Source organism: Eptatretus burgeri, chromosome 10 (genome assembly GCF_056783735.1).
Source record: "Eptatretus burgeri isolate ZD-2024b chromosome 10, Ebu_testis_v1, whole genome shotgun sequence".
Taxonomy (NCBI): Eukaryota; Metazoa; Chordata; class Myxini; order Myxiniformes; family Myxinidae; genus Eptatretus; species Eptatretus burgeri.
In genome coordinates, this window is record NC_140970.1 from 88,982,023 (window position 1) to 89,004,019 (window position 21,997).

Here is a 21,997-nt window from a genome sequence, read left to right on the forward strand (position 1 = left end):
TGTCATTCTCTCATTTGTCAGAGTACAGTACATCTGCGGATATTTGTTTTTTTGTAGTTTTATATTATAACGTATTATATATATATATATATTGTTACGAATCTGGCAGCCATTTGCACACAACAGCCAGAGTCCCCGCAGTTCAGTTATTTCAATAAGTATGTGTATAGTTAGATTCCTCCCGATGTCTAAAGGGAATTAGATGTGTGCGCTGCAAAGTTTCTTTCTCGTTAGATTTTTGCAATACCCAACGCCAACAAATCAATCCTTCACTTCTTCGCACTATTGACGCCATTGCCCACGTGTGTTCGACCACGGATGTGGGCGGAGGTTTCCTCACCTCAGAACACCGACTCCGCCCAGAAAAGGAGGGGGTTCCCCCCCCCCTGTCCAATCACGGATGGCCAGCACATCACCCCACGAAACCCTGTCCAATAAGGGCAAAGATTACCTCAGAGGACCGGTCACCCCACCCTGTCCGGGGGAGGGATAAGAATCGCTGGGCTCCCCTGAGTTTTCGCTGGAGTTGGGTTGGAATTGTCGGAGAAGAAAGGGGTCTCCATTGCTCTTGGTGTGCGTTGTTGGTGGTCATCATTGCCGTGTCTCAAGCTGGTCCTCTGACTATTCCACAGCCGTCGACTTCCATCTCTCATTTTGTCGAGCAATAACCTGGAGTCCGAGCCAGGAATCTCCGCTGGCCCTCTGTGAGGAGTGACCCTGCCCTCACCTGGACCCTGCTATACCGTGTCTGGGCTCGCCGATGACCCCGAGTTTCACACCCGCAGTCACGGGCCAAACCGCACGAGGTGGCCAGGTACCGACCAAGCTCTGACCTCTAGCCTGTCTATCCCCTTGGCTGTGAGGGTCAAAATAAAGACAATCCGGGTTCATCTTGTTTTGGTGTGTGTGTGTGTCTGTGGTGGTGCCGTCCTATAAGTAGAAATTGTATCAGTGTTGATTGCTTATTGTACATTTTCCTGCATATTCGTGATTAAGTCTGTTCTGTGTCTCCCTCCCTATTATAAATATACCCCTGTTTAATGTATCAGCTCGTTGCCTGTTGTTTCTATCATTGACCCAGCATGGTGTGTGCTTGAGAAATAGTGAGGCTGTTTGTGCCGTAAATTGTCATTTGGCCCGGCGCGGCTTTGGTAATTTCCGCTCTGTTATGCCGGACCCGAGTCGGTAACAGCGACTCTGTTCGGACAAAGCTGGCCGAGGGTGTGGCTTCCCCGGTAGTTAGATGGCATGTATACTTAGGTAAATTGGAATAGACAAGTGGACCCTACCTCATTCCGTCAAAATATTGGCGAATACGGTCCTTTAAGCGACCCGTCGACTCCAGAATTATCCGGGGTGACGACCTTCCAATTCCGGTGTTCGATGGGAGACGGCCCAACTGCTCCATCTGGTGGTCGTCCTCACCACCGAACCTGGCACCACAACAATTGGTGTTCGGACCCCTCCGCCTCCATAGAGAAATTCACGGGACACGGATCAGGGGTGTGTAGAGCAAAATCCCCCCCCCTCGTTTCCTCCATATTGAGAGCAAGTGAAATTATTCTCAGGACACCCCATGGCGGGCCAAGACGGGCTGGAGCAGGTGGGTTCAGACCTAAGTTTAAGGGAATCCATGGTCCAGGACGACACCCCCATGTGCAGCAAGACATTTCCCTGCAGCCAAACCCAGAGGTTGTAATGTGCGCGGGAGGGGTGGCGTATGAGCGCCCCCTGCACCAAATTCCCCTCCACGCCCGATCGAAGCGAAGCGGCTTCGTCAGGGTCATTTGGCATGGGCCGGTTTGCAGAAATAATGAAGAACATGATGATAGACATGAAGAACGAAATAAAAACGAATACGCAGGATCTGCAAAACTAAATGAATGTGAATGTGCAACGGATGGATGCGAGTGCGCAAAACTTAAAAAAAGGAAATAAAAGGAGAGCTGGAGAGCATGAAAAACGAAATGAGGGGTGAAATGCAGAGCATGGGGTTGAACCTTCAGGTGGGTCTGGAAAAGCTGAAAGGCAAAATGGCGGATTGGAAAATGGCGCCTGCACGTGGGGAAACGACCGAGTCAGGGGGGAGTGCAACGGTTGTTCGGACCGCGGTGGAAACGGGCGAGGTCGAGGTAAAAGAAACGCGGGAATTAAAAGGGATGACAGAATTAACAGAAACACAAGGGGAGACGCAGGATTTAGAAATAATGGTGGAGCACACACAAGTAGAGCTGGTAGGGGGACGTGGAGGTTGAGCTTGGGGAATGTGTTGAGACCCAATGCGCGGGTCAGATTAACCTCCCTCAGGAACAGGGGGAGACGCTATGCCCCCTGGAAGTGGACTGCGACCAGGTGATTACGGTCGGGCCGTGCGAGGTCGAGCGGGTGCATGGTACGGAAGGGTACATGCCGAGGTTGTGAGGGGCAGAGGCCTCGGGATCCCTTGAACTAATCCAAACCCCCAGCGTGATTGTCCCAGAGTGTGTGTTGGAGTGTCCGAGTGGAGTGAGTGTCATGGCATGCATGAGTGCATGTGGGGAAATGGCACACGGACTGATCCTGACGGGAGACGGGAATAGCGAGCCTGGTAGGCTGCAAAAAGTTATTTTATTTTGGAGACCGCGCCGGCTCCGCAGGACGCTGCGTGCGAGGTCCGTTCCGTGTTTTGCGAACGGCCCAAGCGCGCACGTTTGCGCGATCGGAAGCCGGTGCTGAAACGTCTCGTATGTGGTATGAAACCGACACGTGCACGGTTGAAAGGAAGGTTGTGTGACTTCAGAGCGCATGGTGCGATCGACGGGGCGACGATACGCTTGCAATTATCACCCATATGGAGGGGACATGCGTGTTGTAAACCGCCGCCCTGGCGACGCAAAGAAGGCACGCGGAGCCTTTCCCCTAGTACACGATTCCCCGGCCAGGATGTGGCAAGCATCCTCACCCGGGCAAAGGAGCATTAGTTAGTGCGAAGGGTTTAGCGATAGATAGACCGGCCTCATGGGGGCAGGAACAGTTCCTCATGGGGCCCGTGGAACAAGTTAGAGGAAATGTTAGGTTAGATTTGGAAATGGATTTCGGGAGACTTGGACAGACATGGACTGTGTAGTGGGGACGTAGCTTCGCAGTCGAGTTAAAAGGAACATGCTTTTGGATAAGGGATGACGAGGGGCTTGAGCTAGTTAGGGGGACGTAATTGTTAGTGTGTTGTAAGAAAAAAAATAATCAAGAAACCAACAAATGTGTGTGTCTGTGGTGGTGCCATCCTATAAGTAGAAATTGTATAAGTGTTGATTGCTCATTGTACATTTTCCTGCATATTTGTGATGAAGTCTGCTCTGTCTCCTTCCCTATTATAAATTAACCCCTGTTGAATGTACCAGCTCGTTGCCTGTTGTTTCTATCATTGACACAGCACGGTGCTGGCTTGAGAAATAGTGAGGCCGTTTGTGCCATAAATTGTCATTTGACCCGGCGCTTTGGTAATTTCTGCTCGGTTACGCCGGACCCGAGTCTGTAACAGCGACTTGGTTCGGACAAAGCCGGCTGAAGGTGTAGCTTCCCCGGTAGTTAGATGGCGTGAGTACTCAGGTAAATTGGAATAGACAAGTGGGACCCTACCTCACGCCGTCAAAATATTGGCGACCACGGTCCTTTAAGCGACTCGTCGACTCTGGAGTTATTCGGGGTGACGACCTTCCAATTCTGGTGTTTAGTGGGAGACGGCCCAACTGCTCAATCTCGCGGTCGTCCTCGCCACTGAACCAGGCACCACAACAATATCACGTATAACAACGTATTATTATATACAGTATATAATATAACGTATTATATATAATGTATTATAACAACTTTTTTTATTTTTATTTCACATTATAACGTATTTTTATATATATATATATATATCTATATATATATATATATATATATATCTATCTATCTATCTATCTATCTATCTATCTATCTATCTATCTATCTATCTATCTATCTATATATATATATATATATATATATATATATATATATATATATATATATATATATATATATATATATAGTATTATAACAACGTTTATTTTTATTACTATTATAATAACATTCCGATGAGCAGCACGTCAGCAGCTGAAAATTTTGTCAATCGGACACATGGTTGCTGAGAAGAAGAAAAAAATCTCAAAAAATAATATAAAGGGTCAAATAATAACAACAATAACTAGAAGGGTACTCAGTAGAGCGCATACCTCTGCCATGCCATGCCTGATCCAGTAAAACCACAAGAACGTATCGGGCCCAATACATTTTTGAGACATTATGCTATATATCATCTTTGGCCCTCTCAATGGTGAAGAATCACTTAAACAATTTGAGTAGCCGGATCCAGATCCAGATCTTCACCAAAATCTATATAGGTAAAATAAATATAGGACCTCACTTCCTGAAGCTCACCTGGATCAGGAGCAACATTCACTCAAACCCCCCTTAGACCCCTATAGATTATATATGTTGCAAACTAAGGGAGTGGGTATGGACAAAGACAGGCAAAGGAGATAGGTTGGGGGGAGACAGTAGGGTAGGTCCGAGCTCGTTTCTGGACCAGCTGGCACCACCGCACTCCCTCCACAGAACCTCACGGATCAGACCAGAGGCTGGCCAGCTACATATGCCAGCCTGTTTGTGCTACACCTCCTGGTCCACATTTGCCATGCCTTATTTGCCCGCCTTTGCTTTGACCCCATGCCTGTTTGCCCTTGGTTGCATTTGCCCCCATATCACCATTCAACCATGTGCGTCAAGACCATCCTCCAGTATTTTGCAAGGACTGCCCTGCAGGCAGCCACACCCTGAGGACTGCATTGCGCAGCCCATGCATCGTTGCATCCAGTCCATTTTGTGTTTTGTGTCCATCCATTCAAAGGAGCCAGGGACTACATTGAGCGGCCGGCTACCTCCCGGTTCTTGCATAAAGGCCACTTCAAATGGCCTGTGGGATGGCACATGGCCTGCCGTGTTAGGGTGAGTTGCCTCCAGCAGCTGGGGTATGAAAGGAACACCCAAGGGGGACCTTTTTAGCAGGCCCTGAGGATGACTGACCTTCAGCTGCTGTACACTCACCCACACAAAATGATTGACGTTGTTGTGCCTTTCTTCACAGATCACAGATCACAGGTCCTAGGCCATGGTTCGTGCAAATTGTTAAAATTGTAAATAAGTTATTGACCCACCTGTTTGTCTTAGCGCCGGCAACGTATTTAAGTTGTCTGTGTGAGTCTGATACTTTAGTTACGCAGCACACTAGGTTATTTATTTTTGGGACATGTATACAAATGTCGCACTCAGGGATCCGAAGGTAAAATGTACTAGGGGAAAAGTTACACACACAAAAATTTGACGACTCGGGACGAGTCTGTAAAAAGGAGGGGGGGGATAGTGTTACGAATCTGGAAACCATGCGCACTCAACATTCAGGTCCCAAAGTTAGTTAGGCCTAAGTCACATTTGCCACGGCGGCCGTGGGGTCTCCAAAATCTACGGCACTAGCAATTATACGGCGGTCGCAGTATATCCACGGTCACACAATGTAGCAGTCACATATGTTTTTATTTTTCGGGGAGCCGCACGGCGTATTTAGAAATTGTGGAGACCGAAAACGTGGGGTTGCCGTTACGGTCTTTGATTTGATGTCGCACGGTGACCTTAAGGGGGCCCTTCGGCGGCCATAGAATTTTCAAGGCAGACTCAAGGCGACCGCAGGGGGGCCGAAAGGCGAACGTGTGGCCAGACGGACGGTAACGAGTGGGTTCATTTTTATTATTTTTTTTAACCAGTTTTTTTTTTTTTTCGGCTTGTCGAATTGCTACAGTGAACGTAGAAATGAAAAAAAGTTATAACTCCGCGTTATAATTCCACGGCGACCCCTACGGCTTGTAAAAGATAGCCAAACGGCGTAGGTCCACCCTGAGGCCGCGCACGTTTCTGTCAATTCAGAGGGCGTACGGCCGCCGTATCCTCGCCGTAGAGCAAATGTGACTTAGGCTTTATGTCCATAAGTATGTGTACAGTTGGAATCCATCCCCTTCTGTCTAATGGGAATTACATGTGTGCGACGGGTTATTTTTTTTAGCTAGGTTTTTACATCAACGACTACAACAATACCAACACCATTGCCACCATCGCCCACGTGCATCGTGTCACGTACAGGGGTGAGCTGGAGAATAGGGTGCTCCCCTGGCTGTTCTGTTTGGGTTCTCAGACACGCATGGTGGGAGGGTGGTCGTTGCCCCTCCCACCAGACCACCCCTTGCCCAATCAGGGAAACTATCACCCCAGGCTGGCTCCGCCTTAGCCAAATGGAGTGTTCGGCCCGGCCAATCTGGAGGCCGCCACGAGTCGCCTGACAACCCACCGTCCAATCAGGAGGCGAGTGGTGGGGAGAAGAAGCTCCTCAAGAGGAGGAGAGTGGTTGTCTGGACCAGCGTGAGGGAGACTGTGCTCGTGGCTGGAGCGTTCTGCAGATGGTGTGGTCATGTCTGGAAGAGCGTTCTGCAGATGGTGTGGTCATGGCTGGAGTAATCTGAGACAGTGGTGATCATGGTTGAGCGGCCTCGTTCGTGGGCCGTGGACTTCGGGTCATGGGATCGGGTCCCACCGTGGTGGTTTCGGAGTCGGTGTGGCCGCACGAAACAGACAGGTACTCCGGCCCGGCTTGACCGAGATAAGACCCACGGGGTCCTGTGTGTGTCCGTGTCCGTGTCCGTGTCCGTGTCCGTGTCCGTGGGCCCAGTCTGTTAAGTAGAATTGTGCAAGTGCTTTTCTTTGCTTGTACATTGCCTGCCTTTTATTCGTGACAATTCTGCTCTTTTTGTGCTTCCCCAACCCGATTATTGTTATAAATAAACCCCTGTTAAATGTTCCAGCTCGTTTCTGTGTTTCTTTCATTGGCTTAGTATGGTGCGGGTTTGAGAAATAGCGAGGCTGTAAATTGTTCATTTGGACCGACGGGCCTTGGTGACCTCCGCTCGGGTTACACACGGTTTTGGCACGGTAATGGCTCATTCCGCTCGAGGTCCGTCGAAGGTGTGAATTCCCCGGTAGCTTTGCCGCATGGGTAATTAGGTATATTGAAGTTTGGCAATTAACCCTACCCCACGCCGTTGGAGAATTGCTGATCATGGTCCCTAAGTGACCCGTCGACTCGAGTTATCCGGGGTGATGACCTATAAATTCCAGGTGTTCGGTGGGAGATGACTCTACTGCTCCCTCCAGTCACTGCTCTACTGCTCCCTCCAGCTCCCTTGACAGTCATCATCGATGCGGATGGGCATATGCCCCCAAGTTTGGAGAGAGTCTCTGTGCCTGTTACCCTGTTACCTGTTACTCCTACATCACAGACAGATTGGTGACCTTTCTGTCTTCTCCTGCCCCCTTTCTGGTCTTGCATCCTCTGCCCTTTGCTTGATCTGCTCCTCCCCTCCCCCTCCCCAAGGTTTATGCAGGACACATGTCTGCTAGAAACTTACTTCTGGTGAAACTCCTCACTGCTCAGCTCAACTCATTTGTTCCTCTTTTCTTTCACCTGTGGAACCAACTTCCTCAGTTTCTTTGTGCCCATTCTTCCCTCCAGGCCCTCAAGATTGCTGCTCTCTTTCTCCTCTTTTCATAACAATCCATACCTTCTCCTCCCCCCCCCCCTTTCCTTTCCATTTTCTGTTCTATTGTTGTACATCCCCTGTTGTCTCTTCTTGTTTCTTTAGTAACCCTTCTTGCTATATTTGAGCTTGTGTCCAGTTTGTTCACTCACTATGTCCTCCCCTCCCTTTATTCTCATTTTGCCACCAAATGTCCCTCTGATGTATCCCTCGACCCTGCTGTTGGTGTGTTTTCCCCCTTTCCACTTTGTGTTTCTGTTCTTCCTGTTCCTTGAGCCTCAACTTTGTATCCAGAAAATAGAATGAAAACACTTTTACAAGACAGATGACATTATAATACGCACTTCTGTACCCATATAATTTGAGTGAATAGGAGGAAAACGTATATATTTGCTTTCTGGATATAAACAGGCCTCTTGGCTTGTGTCATTTCCTTCAACATTATTACTACCTCGGCCACTGAAGGGAGACGGAAGTTATGTTTTCACCGATGTCTGTCTGTTTGTCTGTGGACACAATGTCTCAAAATGTTGCGGGTGGATTCGGTTGAAATTTAGTGGACAGGTTGGGTGTGTGACAAGGATGAACCGATTTGATTTTAGTGAACATCCGGATCCGGATACGAGAAAATGTTGAATGATTCGTTACCTTTGAGAGATAGGGTCAACAACTATACATAGCACGATATCTCAAAAACTTGTGGATGAGTTATGAGAACTTGGTGGTTGAGTTGGACAGGTGACAAGAACAAGCCGATTCGATTTTGGTGTGTGACTTGAATGAAAGGCTAGATCTGTATCTGGACCCATCAGTGAGATACAAAATGTAAACTGTTCAGCCTGGTGGAGGTATGCGCTCTACCTAGTGGCATTCTAGTATGCCCACAATATTATGACAAAGGTAACCGATTGAATTTCTCATGATTATCCTTGCCTTAACTAGTGCTTTCTGTCTGTGATGGATGTATTTGTTACCTCTGCCACCGAAGGTGAAGGGGGTTATGTTTTTCCCCCATTCTCGTTTGTTTGTGTACAGGATATCTCAAAAAGTTGTTGACGGATCCGGATGAAATTTTGTGGACAGGTTTGGTGTGTGACAAGGACGAACTGATTAGATTTTGGTTAAGATCCGGATCCGGATCCGTATCTGACTAATATAATTTTTTAAGTGATTTTTCACCATTGAGAGGTTGGGGTAAAAACGATATATAACATGATATCTCAAAAATGTAATGGGCCCGATATGTTCTCGTGGATCGGGCATTGCGTGGTGGAGGTGTGCGCTCTACCGAGTGCCCTTTGAGTTGCTGATGTGATGTGCCACTGTCAAGTGCCAAAAACTAAATATAAACATCTCAAAAAATGTATTCATTTAACTTAAGACTAGTCAAAGACAATTATTCTGTGGTGTGTCCGAGTGAGCCCATTGCGGTGAGCTCCGGGATTGGAATGAGGCTGTTGGGGGTCAGGTTTAGTCTGTTGGAGTGACTGAGCCCATGGGGTGGGTGGGGGGCTAGGTGTCAGTCTGTTGGGGTGAGCCCCTTGGGGGTCGGGTTTAGCCTTACAGGATGAGTGAGCCCGTGTGGGATCTGGGCGAGCATGTTGTGGTGAGCCTCTTTTCAGGTGATAGGTGATTGGAGTTCTCCTCCCCCCCCTTAAGTGAACCCTTTTATTTATTTTTTTAAATGAGTTTTTCTCTGCCTTTGGCGCCGGTGTGGCAGTTGGAGCACACGCTTGTGGCTTTGCAGGAATGTGGGGATCTGGCTTTGCTAACGGCTTTCTGTCGATGGAATTGTCTTATGTTTACATGTAAACTTTGTAGATGGTTTTGGTGACAGTCACCTGATTTTCCTGATTAAAGCACACGCCGATGGCTTTTTCGGATTGCTTGTTCTGGTGTGGATGCGGGCTCTCCACCCCCCCTCCCCCACCCCCTCACAACTCACCATGGCACAATGCCTTGTTTACAGGTAAACTTTGTGATGACTCGATTAATAACGCAGAATGAAGAGTCAAAGGATATTCGCACGTGTTTGATATAATCACAAAACTCACTTTAGTTCAAGACACGCCATATTACTTATTCATTTTCATTATAACAGTGTCGAGTGTAAATACATACATTACACAGTGCCTTCAGAACGTATTCACACCCCTCAAGTTTTATCACATTTTGTTGTGTTGCAGCCTGAATTTACAATGGATTAAATTGAGATTTTTTTTGTCACTGATGTACACAAAATACCCCATAATAACAAAGTGGAATGTTTTTTTTATTTTTATTTTTATTTATTTATTTTTTTCTTAAAGAAATTTTTACAAATTAATTAAAAATGAAAATTTGGAATGTCTTGAGTCAATAATTGTTCAATCCTGATGCCATGTCACTCCAAATTGAGCTCACGTGCATCCAGTTTCCTTTGATCATCCTTGAGATGTCTCTGCGACTTGATTGGAGTCCACCTGTGGCCAATTCAATTGAATGGACATGATTTCGAGAGAAACGCACCTTTCTATATAAGGTCCCACAGTTGACAGTGCATGCTCGAGCAGAAACGCCACCAAGAAGTCCAAGGAACTGTCCATAGAACTCAGTGATAGAATTGTGAGGAATCGTAGATCTGGGGAAGGGTATAAAATAATTTCTAGTGTTGAAAGTTCCCAAGAGCACAGTGAGCTCCATCATTAGGAAATGGAAATAATATAGAACTACTCAGACTCTTCCTGGAGCTGGCCATCTGACCAAACTGAGCAACCAGGCAAGAAGGACCTTGGTCAGGGAGATGACCAAGAACCCAATGACCATTGTGACAGAACTACAGAGTTTCTTGGCTGAGATGAGAAAACCTGCCAGAAGGACAACAGTCTCACAGCACTTCACAAATGTAGGCTTTATGGGAGAGTGGCCAAACAGAAGCCACTCCTGAGAAAAAGGCACATGACAGTATGCCTGGAGTTTGTAAAAAGGTACGTGAAAGACTGAAAGACTGTGAGAACATGAAGCATAATATTATGTGGTCTGATGAGGTGAAAATTGAACTCCTTGGCCTGAATGTAAATCGCTACGTCTGTCAGAAACTGACCACAGCTCATCTCCCTTCTCACACCATTCCTACCATAAAGCATTAGTGGTGGCAGCATCATGCTATGGGGATGTTTTTCAGCAGCAGGGGCTGTGAGACTTCTAAGGATAGAGAGAACAATGAATGGAGCCAAATACAGGCAAGTCCTTGAGGAGAACCTGCTTCAGAGTGCAAAAGACCTGAGACTGTGATGATGATTTATGCTCCAACAGGACAATGATCCCAAGCATAGAACCAAAGCAACATTGGAATTGCTTCAGAACAACAACATGAAAGTCTTTTAGTTGGCCATCCAAAGGCCAGACTTGAATCCCATTGAGAATCTGTGGAAAGACTCGAAGATTGCTATTCACCGACGCTCCCCATCCAACTTGACAGAGCTTGAGCAAATCTGCAAGGAAGAATGGGAGAGAATCCCCAAATCCAGGTGCGCAAAGGTGATGCAGACATACCCAAGAAGACTCGAAGCTGTAATCGCTACCAAAGGTGCTTCTACCAAGTATTCACTCAGGGGTTAAATACTTATTGATGCAAGACATTTCAACTTTTCATTTTGATATAGTTTGTAAAAATTTCGAAAAACATGTTTTCACTTTGTCAATGTGGGGTATTTTGTATAGATCAGTGACAAAAAACTGAAATTAAATACATTATAAATTCAGGCTGCAATACAACAAAATGTGAAAAAGTTGAGGGGTGTGAATACTTTCTGAAGGCACTGTGTGTCTGTGTCTGTGTCTGTGTCTGTGTGTGTGTGTGTTGCCAGCAAGAAATGATAAAAATACTGTGTTTATATACACCCCTCGTTATACTTGTTTCAGCATTCCGCTGGATTTCATCGGTTGAAATATATCATCCATGTGCTCCACAAACTTACTTTTTTGGAAATTTTGTATTTAAATACCAAAACCCATATTGTGGATTCAATTGCAAGATTGTATTAATCTCTTAATCAGATCGTTTGAGATGTAAATGTTCTTTATGATTGCCCAAAAGTGTTTTCTTTCAGCATGGCAAAATCCACATCTCTTAACTCCAAACATATGATATTTCATTGTTCCTTCAGTGGAATATTTAACTTTCAGCCACCTGCCAGGTGCGGTTGCTTTGTTTACTTAACATCGTACGTTTAATGGTAGTACATTGTTCAAAATGCATTCACTTGTCAGGCAAAATGACAGAGAACATCTGATATAAGTGTTAATGTTCTCCACTTGGATTTTTGAAGGTCCATGTACCGACTCTTTTAGTAGATTGAGATGTACAATCCTGGCCCCACACATTCAGAACCTGTGTCAGGTTTGCCGGCGGTAAACCTCCCTCCCTCCACCCTTTTTGGTCAGCTCGTTCATTTTGAGGTGCGTGTGTACGGTGTGCCTGCTGCATGTCCAGGCTGCATGTCCAGGCTGCAGGGCATGCGGGGTATAATTGGAATTTTTTTTTTTGTCTGCTGCCATGCTTCACTTTGGCAGGTGTTTTTGTTGGCGAATGCACCTGGTGTGTACAGGTGGCTGGTAAATTGTCATGAAAAGCTGGGGGTTTTTCCCTTGCTATGATGTTGTGTAGCATCATTCCAATTCTTAAAAACCGAAAATGAGTAACTGTTAAAAGTGTGTCTCTCTGTGTTTGTGTGCGGTGTTTTCCTCCAGTCAAGGTACCACTTCATGGGACCATTTTGTTGCATTCTATGAATTATTTCTTAATACCATATTAGTATAAATAAATTGCACCACTCTATTTTCACGCAAACAACCCGCCACCCTGGTATACCCCGCACCTGGGGGAAAAAAATGCTCGAGGAAGATTTCATGCATGTTTAACCACACATGGGTATACCCCACAAGCCTGCTTTCCTCTCCACGTAAACGGAACATACATGATCTCCGTATTTCCATCAGCCGACCAAGGCTTTGTCGTCAAGGGCCAACGAACGGGTATTTTCAAATACAACTGTGGTAAATAACCAACTGACACAAAAATTAATATCTTGAGAAAGGGTTGTTGTCATAATTAATGTTACTGTACCGATGTGTTTAAAACCAGCGTGGTTTCCGAGAACGATGCCACCAGAAACCACGCTGATCATCCATTAGAAATGTATAAATACCATGCAGACTGTTGAAATTTATATCATTCCACGAAATCGTCCATACCATTACCAGTCTGTCATAGAATGTCAACCGTGTGTTCAGTTACAAAGTTTCTTGTAGAGAGCTCACCAAGTGGCACGAACAGCACTCGAGCAATCAAGAAAAAAATGTTTCGAGAGAATTGCCGTGTCTCTATTTGATTAATGGTGAGAACCCAGCTGGCTCGCTAATGACTTCAGGGAAGGGGTGGGGGGATTAATTTGCTGCTCCACGTCGTGGTGGTCCCTACACAACCTTGGGGGTAGCTCGGATGGACATTGATATATAATACCGATGAAAAGGCTGCAAGAGCCAAAAATATCCTCCCCCGACCCCCCAAGTTGAATGAATTCTGAGCGAGTGGTTCGTGCTCCGTCATTCTGAGCCATCCGTTTCTGATGAACATGATCCCGACTGCATGCGAAGTTCCAAGGTCTGGCGGGAGATGGAGAATGTCCTGAAAGGTTACAAGGAGGTTTACGAACAGCAAATGAAGACAGCCACTCAAGTCTCCATTATGAACTTATTCAAAAAAATCCCACCTGAATCGGCCTCCATTTCATCTTCTGATCCTTCAACCATAACTGGACAGCCTGCCAGACCTGAACAAGTCTGCCACAAGCAATACTCTATCCATCCTCAATCAGGACAACACTTATTGAAAAGTAATTAATTTTAAAGTTTGTTTTTAAAATTTGTCATCTGTTGTATTTACATATTGTTTACTTTTTTTGCCTGTCCTCTCTCCCCCACCCCTCTCTCCTTTTCCCCCACCTCTCTCTCCCTCTCTCTCCTCCACTCCTCTCTCCCTCCCCCTTATTTTTGTCCCCCCTCTCAGTATTCCCGTCAGCGAAGTGACGGGTGTTATTTGCTGGCTTAACAATAAATATAAAGTTTCACTATTCGATCACGTCCATTATTGCTGAAAAGTCTCTGAAATCACATGTTTATTTTATAGATTTACACTGACACCATCAAAATGGTGGCTTCTCGAGGCAACATACCTATAAAATAGAAGTTGCTATTCATCCCAAATCTGTAGATACCTTATATGATCAGGTCAGGTCATCGGTTCCAAAAGTTTGAACAGTTTCAGGATTTCACCAAGCCCTGGTGGCATCGCGTACCCCCCCCCCCCAATGCACACTGCGTTGACCCCAAGGGGGATGTTCCTCGTCTACTTGGACCAAAATTGTTCTCTCGACCCCAACTTTCAAGGCGATACTGAAAAGTAAACCATTGCATCAACTTGAAATGAAAATCAAGATTTACCATTGCAGGGCACCTTACCATTTGTTTTATATCTTGATGTTAAACTGATTCGGCTGCGTTTCGCTTACCAGAAAACCCTCAGAGATGGCTTCATTAGGAATCAATCCGAGGATGCCATGCTTCGATGGTATGCACTCTCCGTATTGACATATTCTCCTCCATTGCACTTTTCATTAGTCTTGTACTGCTTCTTGATCTACTCCTATGTTCCCCAACCAACGTCACCGAATGGTTGTGCGTTAAGATGAGAGCAGCCATTTCCCTCGCGTCTGGGTTTTTCAACCGGTTGGTGCCTTCAGAGCATGAACACTGCATGATTACTATTCTCTAAAGTCTAAACGACCGTAAAAGTTCTCATCGATCGGTGGAAAGCAACGTTCAGAAGAAACGCACAGAAAGCTTTCGGCCCAAAATGTGAAACATTTGTGCGAATCCATTTCCATCGGTCCTGTTCAGTCTCAACCTTTCATCGTGCTTATCCGTCAAGTACATTCATGCTGCAGGCCAAGTGAGTTTATTCCTATCGCTCGAACCAATCGTATTTGCAGTGTAAATAGCGGCCGGTATCTTTGTTTTCACAGGTAAGATTGTGAAACCGATTGCATCAGTTCTCAAAGAACGCTGCAAGCCATTTTTCTTTTTTTTCCCCCCTTTTGAAGTTTGGAAGAGAAACAATAAAAAAAATAAATGAATGAACCTCTTTGATCAAAGTGGAAGATCAAGATAGTGATGACGAAAAACATACGGCAAGTTTTCAGATGGTGGGACAGGAGGGTGGAAGCTTGGCATCGCGCTCTCGGACCACACCTTGGTCACGCATTTCACTTTGTTCTAACAACTTGTACATGTACCTGTGTAATTTCTCAACCTTGTCCCCCCTTATCATGCAGCTTGCAATAGTCCTTATCCATGCTTGTACACTATATTTGACCTCGTGATGTTGCAAATTGTTGCTTGCGCTGAAGAACGACGTGCTTCATCCCCGGTTGGTATCTGACAAACTGGTGGGCTTGATGAAGCATGAATGAATCCATTGTTTCTCTAATCTGCAATGTCTCTCTAATCTCTAATCTGCAATTGCAATGAATCCATTGTTTCTCTAATCTGATACTTCCATCCAATCCATCCATCCATTGGGACCATACTCTGTTCAGAGCGTTGGTGCTGCCTAAGCTGTCTCCTTGGCTATTGGGCACAATCCTGGATGGGTCGCCACTCCGACACAGTATACCAGCATGCTGGCATTCATTTTGCCGACCACGGAAGGTTGACGGGCAGAGTCAACCCCACATGGTATTGATTCAACAGAAGTGGAGGATTTGAACTCAGGATCTGAGTATCCCAAGCCCACCACCCTAACCATTAAGCCAACACCAGGCATAACCTGACACTTGGTTCCAATTTATTAATCTGAAATGATATTCTTGTGTGATGTTTGTTGAAATAAAGCTTTACATCGGATGTGAACGCCGCGTCGATAATCTGCAGGATCCAGAAATGTATCGGAACTGCGTGGTATTCATGTGTCGTGGTACTGTTTAAGGTGATGTTTTGAAATGAAAGCACCATCAATGTGCGGGCATTGTGTGTAGCCGTTAAATACCCTCCCCCATGCAGGTAAGGGGTATCACGTGGCTGCAATAAGTAGATGGCGAGACCCAACATCATTTTCATCGTCGCCTGAGGCAATGGTGGAAATGACGTTGGGTCTCGCCATCTGCTTATGACAGTCACGTGACCCGGCTCCTCTTTGGGAGGATACTTAACAGTTTGCATACGGTGGCTGCACAGTTCCAGATGAAGAGCAGCTGGTGATGTGAACATCGGGTACGGGCCTTGCCTGCTGGGCAGCTTTTCGTGTTGAATTATGGTTTGTTCCCAACTACAACCATGTTTTTGTGAACTTGTCGAAGGTGGTGTGTGGCAAAACAGCATGCATTGCTTTTTTATGTAATTTCACGGCACATTGTTCTCAGGCATCAGTGGAACCAATGCATATGGACGTCGACCCACAGGAGGAGCCGTCCGCACCACCCGATGCTAGCTACACCGTAGAAAACCCAACTTTGGTACTTGCACCAACACCTCCTGAAAAATAATATCATGTGCCACTGGAGCAGTCACAGTTGACACACCAAGACATCCATACACCATTTGTTCCTTGCTTTGTTGGTCCATTTCACTAAAGTTCCTCTCTCATCTTTGTTGATATCTTTGTGTCGCCCCTTGCAGGACCTGGAGGCGTATGCAGCGGGGTACGCCGGGCCAATGCGTGTTGAGAGGCTTGCTTTCGTTGCTGAACACTGTCCTGTACTACGTGTGGAGGCTTTGCGGACAGCTCTGCTTCACGTGCAGAAGACCTTCAATGTAGACCTCTATGAGGAGCTGCACCGCAAGCTGGCCCTTGCACTAAGGTAATTGTGATCTTCATCTCATTGTGTCTGCTTGAATCAACGGATGTCATTCTCCTTGTTTTTATTATATGAGAGTCAGATCGCAACCACCATGACAGTCTTGTGCACCTCACCTCACCTCACCTCACCACATCTCCCACTGAAATCTCACTTTTTTTTTTGGTCGATAACATTATCAGGGCTCAATTAAATTTTGGAGCAAATTATTCTTTGTTTTGTGTTCCCCCATCTCCATTCATAGATGTAGAGTTTCCTAACTGCATGTTTTTTAATCTGCTGAATATGAGATAACTATCACTGTCGTGATGCACCATGCTAGCTCGCACTTTGATCGCAATATTTTGGCCCTTTTTTTCCCCATTATTAACCTCCGCCATCGAAGATCGGAGGTTACCGTTTTCACCCCTTTCTGTTTGTTTGTTTGTGAACAGTATTACGGAAAAACTTGACGGATTTCGAAGAAACTTGGTAGGGGGATTAGGTATCGTCCAAGGATCATGCCATTAGATTTTGGACTTGGTCCAAGATCTAACCTGGCCGCTATGGTGGCCATTTTGAAAAAATATTTGAATATTTTTTTTTTTGCATTTCTACATGTTTTAAGTGATTTCCAACCCCCCCAAAAAGAAATTGTTGGAGAAAAAAAAAATTTTCCAACTTTTTTTTCAACAAAATTTCGATTTTTTTATTTATTTATTTTTTATTTTTATTTTTTTATTTTTTGCATTTCTACATGTTATAAGTGATTTCCAACAAAAAATGCCAAAATTATAATTGCGGCTGATTTTAGAACTTCAGGTGGATATACCCACGTAAAATCAAATTCTGTCTCAAGGAATCCAATTATCACGAATTAATTGAGTATTTAAAAGTAAAAGGGAAAGTTGAAAACTATAACTCTGTGAGCACTGTTGACATCAAATTGAATGAATAGGATATCAGGTTCACTTTAGTGACCTAGCAGTATTGGCGGCGGAGGTTTTGCACTCTACCGAGTGCTCCCCCTCGAGTTAACCTCTGCCATCGAAGATGGATGGAGGTTACTGTTTTCACCCTTGTTTGTTTGTTTGTGAACAGTATTACGGAAAAACTCCTCGACGGATTTCGACGAAACTTGGTGGGGGGTTAGGTCTGGTCCAAGGATCATGCCATTAGATTTTGGACTTGGTCCAAAATCCAATATGGCCGCTATGGCTCCCAATTTGAAAAAAGATTTGAATTTTTTTTTTTTTGCATTTCTACATGTTTTAAGTGATTTCCAAACCCCCCCCCCCGCAAAAAAAAATTGTTAGAGAAAAAATATTTCGTCGTCGAATGCAGGATCCTCGAATCATGATCAGAGAACTTGCAGACGAGGCGGGCGTCAGCATTGGATCCGTTCATTCCATTGTGACTGAGGATTTGGGCTTAAGGAGAATCTCAGCGAAGTTCGTGCCAAAGCTGCTAACGATCGAGCAGAAGCAACTCCGCTTGGAGATCGCACAGGACATGCTGGAGACTGTGAACAGCGATCCCAACTTCTTCAACACAGTGATCACTGGCGATGAGACCACAGTGATCCGTCATTTTGTCAAAAACGAAAATCCGACGGCGCTCACTTACACTTCCTCACTCATCGGCGGTCTGTCGGCGACTGACAGCTTCTGCAGGCGGGAAAATATTCACGCATATGAATTAGGATCGCCTACATACGTGCACCAAACCACGCCTCCCTAGCTTCATTTGTTTACGCACGAAAAATTAAGGTTGGATACTTTTTGAACACACCTCGTATATACAGTGGTGCCCCCAGAATCCGAATTTAATTCATTCCAGGAGGCTGTTCGGATTGCAAAAAGTTCGGATTCCAAAACTATTTTCCCAATAAGAAATAATGGAAAGTGAATTAATCCGTTCCTGGACCCCAAGCAAAACCCACTTTCAACTGAAATTACCCATGTTTAAGGTAAAATAAGATTAGTAAATGACCATTTCTGGGTCATGAATCTTCTTCCAAGCCTGGGGAATGAGCAGGAGCATTGTCGCTTCTTCCATCAGGTCTGGATGCAGCTCCAGCCTATCAGTGGCCATTGGGATCCAAAACGTAAACTCTTCAGCCTGGTGGAGGTATGTAATTAACCATGAAGCACCAAATGGTGTTTTATATCCCAGTACACTCTGTGGAGACACAAACGTGCCGTTTTCACCGCACGGTTCCACGGGAGAGAATCAAGAGGTGAAGCGATTGGGTGACGCAGCATGATGTCACTACCATGCTCGCGAAAAAAACGTTGAGTTCGTTAAAGCCGATTCGTCAGAGGGTTCATTGAATGAGTTCGCTTCACGACGGGTTTTCGCGCTTTTATCGCTTCTTTATTTTTCAGAATCGAACACACGGAGGATTTCGGCAGCTCGAACATGGCAGAACACGAAGTAAAGTAGCGATCGACACACGAGAGATGCTTTCACGAGTACTTCCACCAACAAACTGAATGAACAAAGCGCGAATATGTGGGTCGAACAGGCGGGGAAGACGCACGTGAACAAACATGAACGCCTTGTTGTGTTTGGTTTTTGAAAATGTGTTCGATTTTTAGGGCAAAATTTTCTCAAATTGTTCGGATTCCAATTTGTTCAAACAATGGGGCGTTCGGATTCTGGGGGCACCATGGTATATGTATATATGTATATATATGTATATATGTATATATATGTATATATGTATATGTATATATATATATATATATATATATATATATATATATTCAACTGACTGCTCTTCTTGAATGGGGTTATCTCCTTATCTTGTGTTGTTTATGACTTCTGGTGTCATTCATGATCAGATTTCCCCAAACATTCTGATCCTGCACTGCTTCCCAAAGCTCTGGCAGAGACAGCTTAGCTGAATCCTTTACCCCCCCCCCCTCCTGCCTCCCCAATCCATCCATCACATACAGGGTCTGCCTCTTCCTCTTCTTCCCTCAAACATACTGACCACAGTTGATTTCTCCAGACTTTTGTTTTATGCACCCATGATGTGTCCAAAGTATGATAATTTCTGTCTTAGCATCAGTGCTTCTATTGTACATGGTCGTCTAATTTCTTCAAACACTGATTTGTTTGTTCCTCTTTCATTCCATGGAATCTTTAACATTCATCTCTAACACCACATTTCAAACGTGTCGATCTTCTTCCTTTTTTTTTCTTTTCTTTTTTTTTGTATACCTTGTCGAGGCTCGTATGAGAGCGAACACACAACGCACAGCAAGGGTGGCATGAGACAAGAGGGGTGGGAGAGGGAAGGACAAAACAGTGGGGAACAGAGACATTAGGAGATCTGTGAAAGGGGAGGGATGGGGTGGGGAACACGGGGGGGTATACAAGATGGACATTGCAGGGACTTTCGGGAAGGAAAGCAGGGAATTTGAAGGAGGTGGGTTTGGGGTGGATTAATGAGGTAGAAAAGATCGAGGTTTTGGAAGGTGGAAGATAAGAGGTGGTGGTAAAAAGCTGTTTTGAAGACCTGGAGGGAAGAATGGCATTGAACAGAGTGAGGGAGTTTATTCCAAAGGCAGTAAAAGGAGGAATGAAAGAGTGAAGGTGAGCAGTGATTCGTGATTTTGGTAGTTTTACCAGAAGGGGGTTGCCGGCAGATCTTGAGCGCCCTGCGGAAATATGGGGGGGGGGACACATCGCAGACAGAGCAGGGGGGTGAGACCGGAAAGGGGATGTTAGAAGACAGAAAGACCACCGACCTGCCTGCGGTGAGAGAGTGAGAGGCCCAAAGACTCAGCCTCATCGCGGGAGATGCCAATGATTCGAAATGCCTTGGTTTCCACAGCGTGTTGCCGAGAAAGGTGAGAGGCAGGAGCACCAGCCCAGAGGGGAGAGCAGTACTCCATCAGGCGTGGGACGAAAGCTATGTATGTGGTGAGGAGCTCAGGTGGGCTGAGGAAGGACTTTGCACGACGGAGGATTCCCAGTTGGCGACTGGCTTTGGAGGCCAGGTTGGAAATGTGGCTTTCTCAGGAAAGATTATGGGAGATAATGAGACCCAGAAGCTTGAAAGAATGGACCTCTTCCAGAGAATTGTTGAGAAAGTGGATGGGGGGGGGGTTGCCAAATGGTCCTTTCGGAGAGACGTCGTGAGAGTGAGATTTGTCAGGATTGAAAGACATGTTCCACGTGTTGGACTTGTTTGTGATTTTATCCAGATCTGCAGTGAGCGAAAAAGCTGCTGCTTGCCGGTCTGAGGGATGACAGATGGTACAGCAGAGGGTGGAGTCATCAGCAAAGAGATAAAGAGGATTTTCCAGAGAGTTGCTGTTGGAGAGATCATTGATGAAAACAAGATAAAGAACAGGGCCCACAACACTGCCTTGAGGAATTCCAGCCTGGACAGGAAGAGGGGATGAGAGAACTCCACTAAGGAGCACACGTTGACTGCGACAGGAGAGGAGGTCTGCGAGCCATGAGTGGAGATGGCCTTAGATACCATAGGAAGATAGTTTGGTGAGCAGGGCAGGGTGCCAGACCGTGTCAAAAGCACGTGATATGTCCAGGGATATGGCTCTGATTTCATCACTTTCTTTTTCACTGTCCATCACTCACATCCATACATTGAAACTAGAACTACTAGAGCATTCAACCAACCTCCTCTTGGTTTGTTTGGTCACATCTTTATATTTCCAGATCTTTGTCAATCTTCACATTGCTTTTTTTCCCCAATGCTAACGAACCGTCCATTCATTTCTCCTCTACATTCTTCACCAACTTCAATCTTGAGCTGGCCTACGCTCTACGCACCACAACGCTCTCACTCACGATTAGCCAAGGGTACCGTTTGATTGGCGGAGGATCGCCCCCTTGTTACTTGGGCAAAGTTCTCCCCCTTCCCTCTCAAGCAGGACTGAAGCTGTTTCTGCGCTGAAACAATTCATTACTTTACGCTTACTTGAACACATTTACAAAGGAGCGAACTAAACTCTACCGTACCAAGCAATGTTATCCTCCAGGAGTCATTTCTACAAAGCTATTCAGGGCTGGCATTTGCAGGATTGCCTCGAGGTACGCACACTCACCTCTGAGTTGTCGAGCCTGGGTTTGAATCCCGATCCAGCTATGAACTGTCATCCTGGTATTCCACAGGTGGGGTGATTCAATGTGTGTGCCATCCTTCGGATGGACGTTGAACGTGCGTCTCGTCTGCTGGCATTAGTTGGTGGATGTGAAAGATCCATCCCACGGTGTCCTTCGTAAAGAGTATGTCAGCTATTGCAGACACCATGGCCAAATTCCAAATTCCTGCCCAAACAAACAGAGGACATCGCATCAGCGGCACAGCTGTTCCCCTCAGCCAATGATGCTACCCCGCAGCTTTGTGCTGCATACGAATGAAGAACTTCAATCTTAGAACCCAGGAAGATGAAACTTTCAGCTATTTCCACATGATTGTCTCCTAATCTGAACACGTTGATC

General features: G+C 45.7%; 1 protein-coding gene across 4 annotated transcripts in view; it reads left to right on the plus strand.

The window, feature by feature from the left end:
* GPS1 (G protein pathway suppressor 1) overlaps positions 1–21,997 on the plus strand; it is a 58,814-nt gene that overhangs the window by 1,428 nt on the left and 35,389 nt on the right. For all 4 annotated transcript variants that reach the window (XM_085899273.1, XM_085899272.1, XM_085899274.1 and 1 more), the window contains exons 2-3: positions 16,103–16,195; positions 16,359–16,540. In XM_085899273.1, the coding sequence (XP_085755399.1) occupies positions 16,103–16,195; positions 16,359–16,540 (275 nt within the window). The remainder of the gene's footprint in view (positions 1–16,102; positions 16,196–16,358; positions 16,541–21,997) is intronic.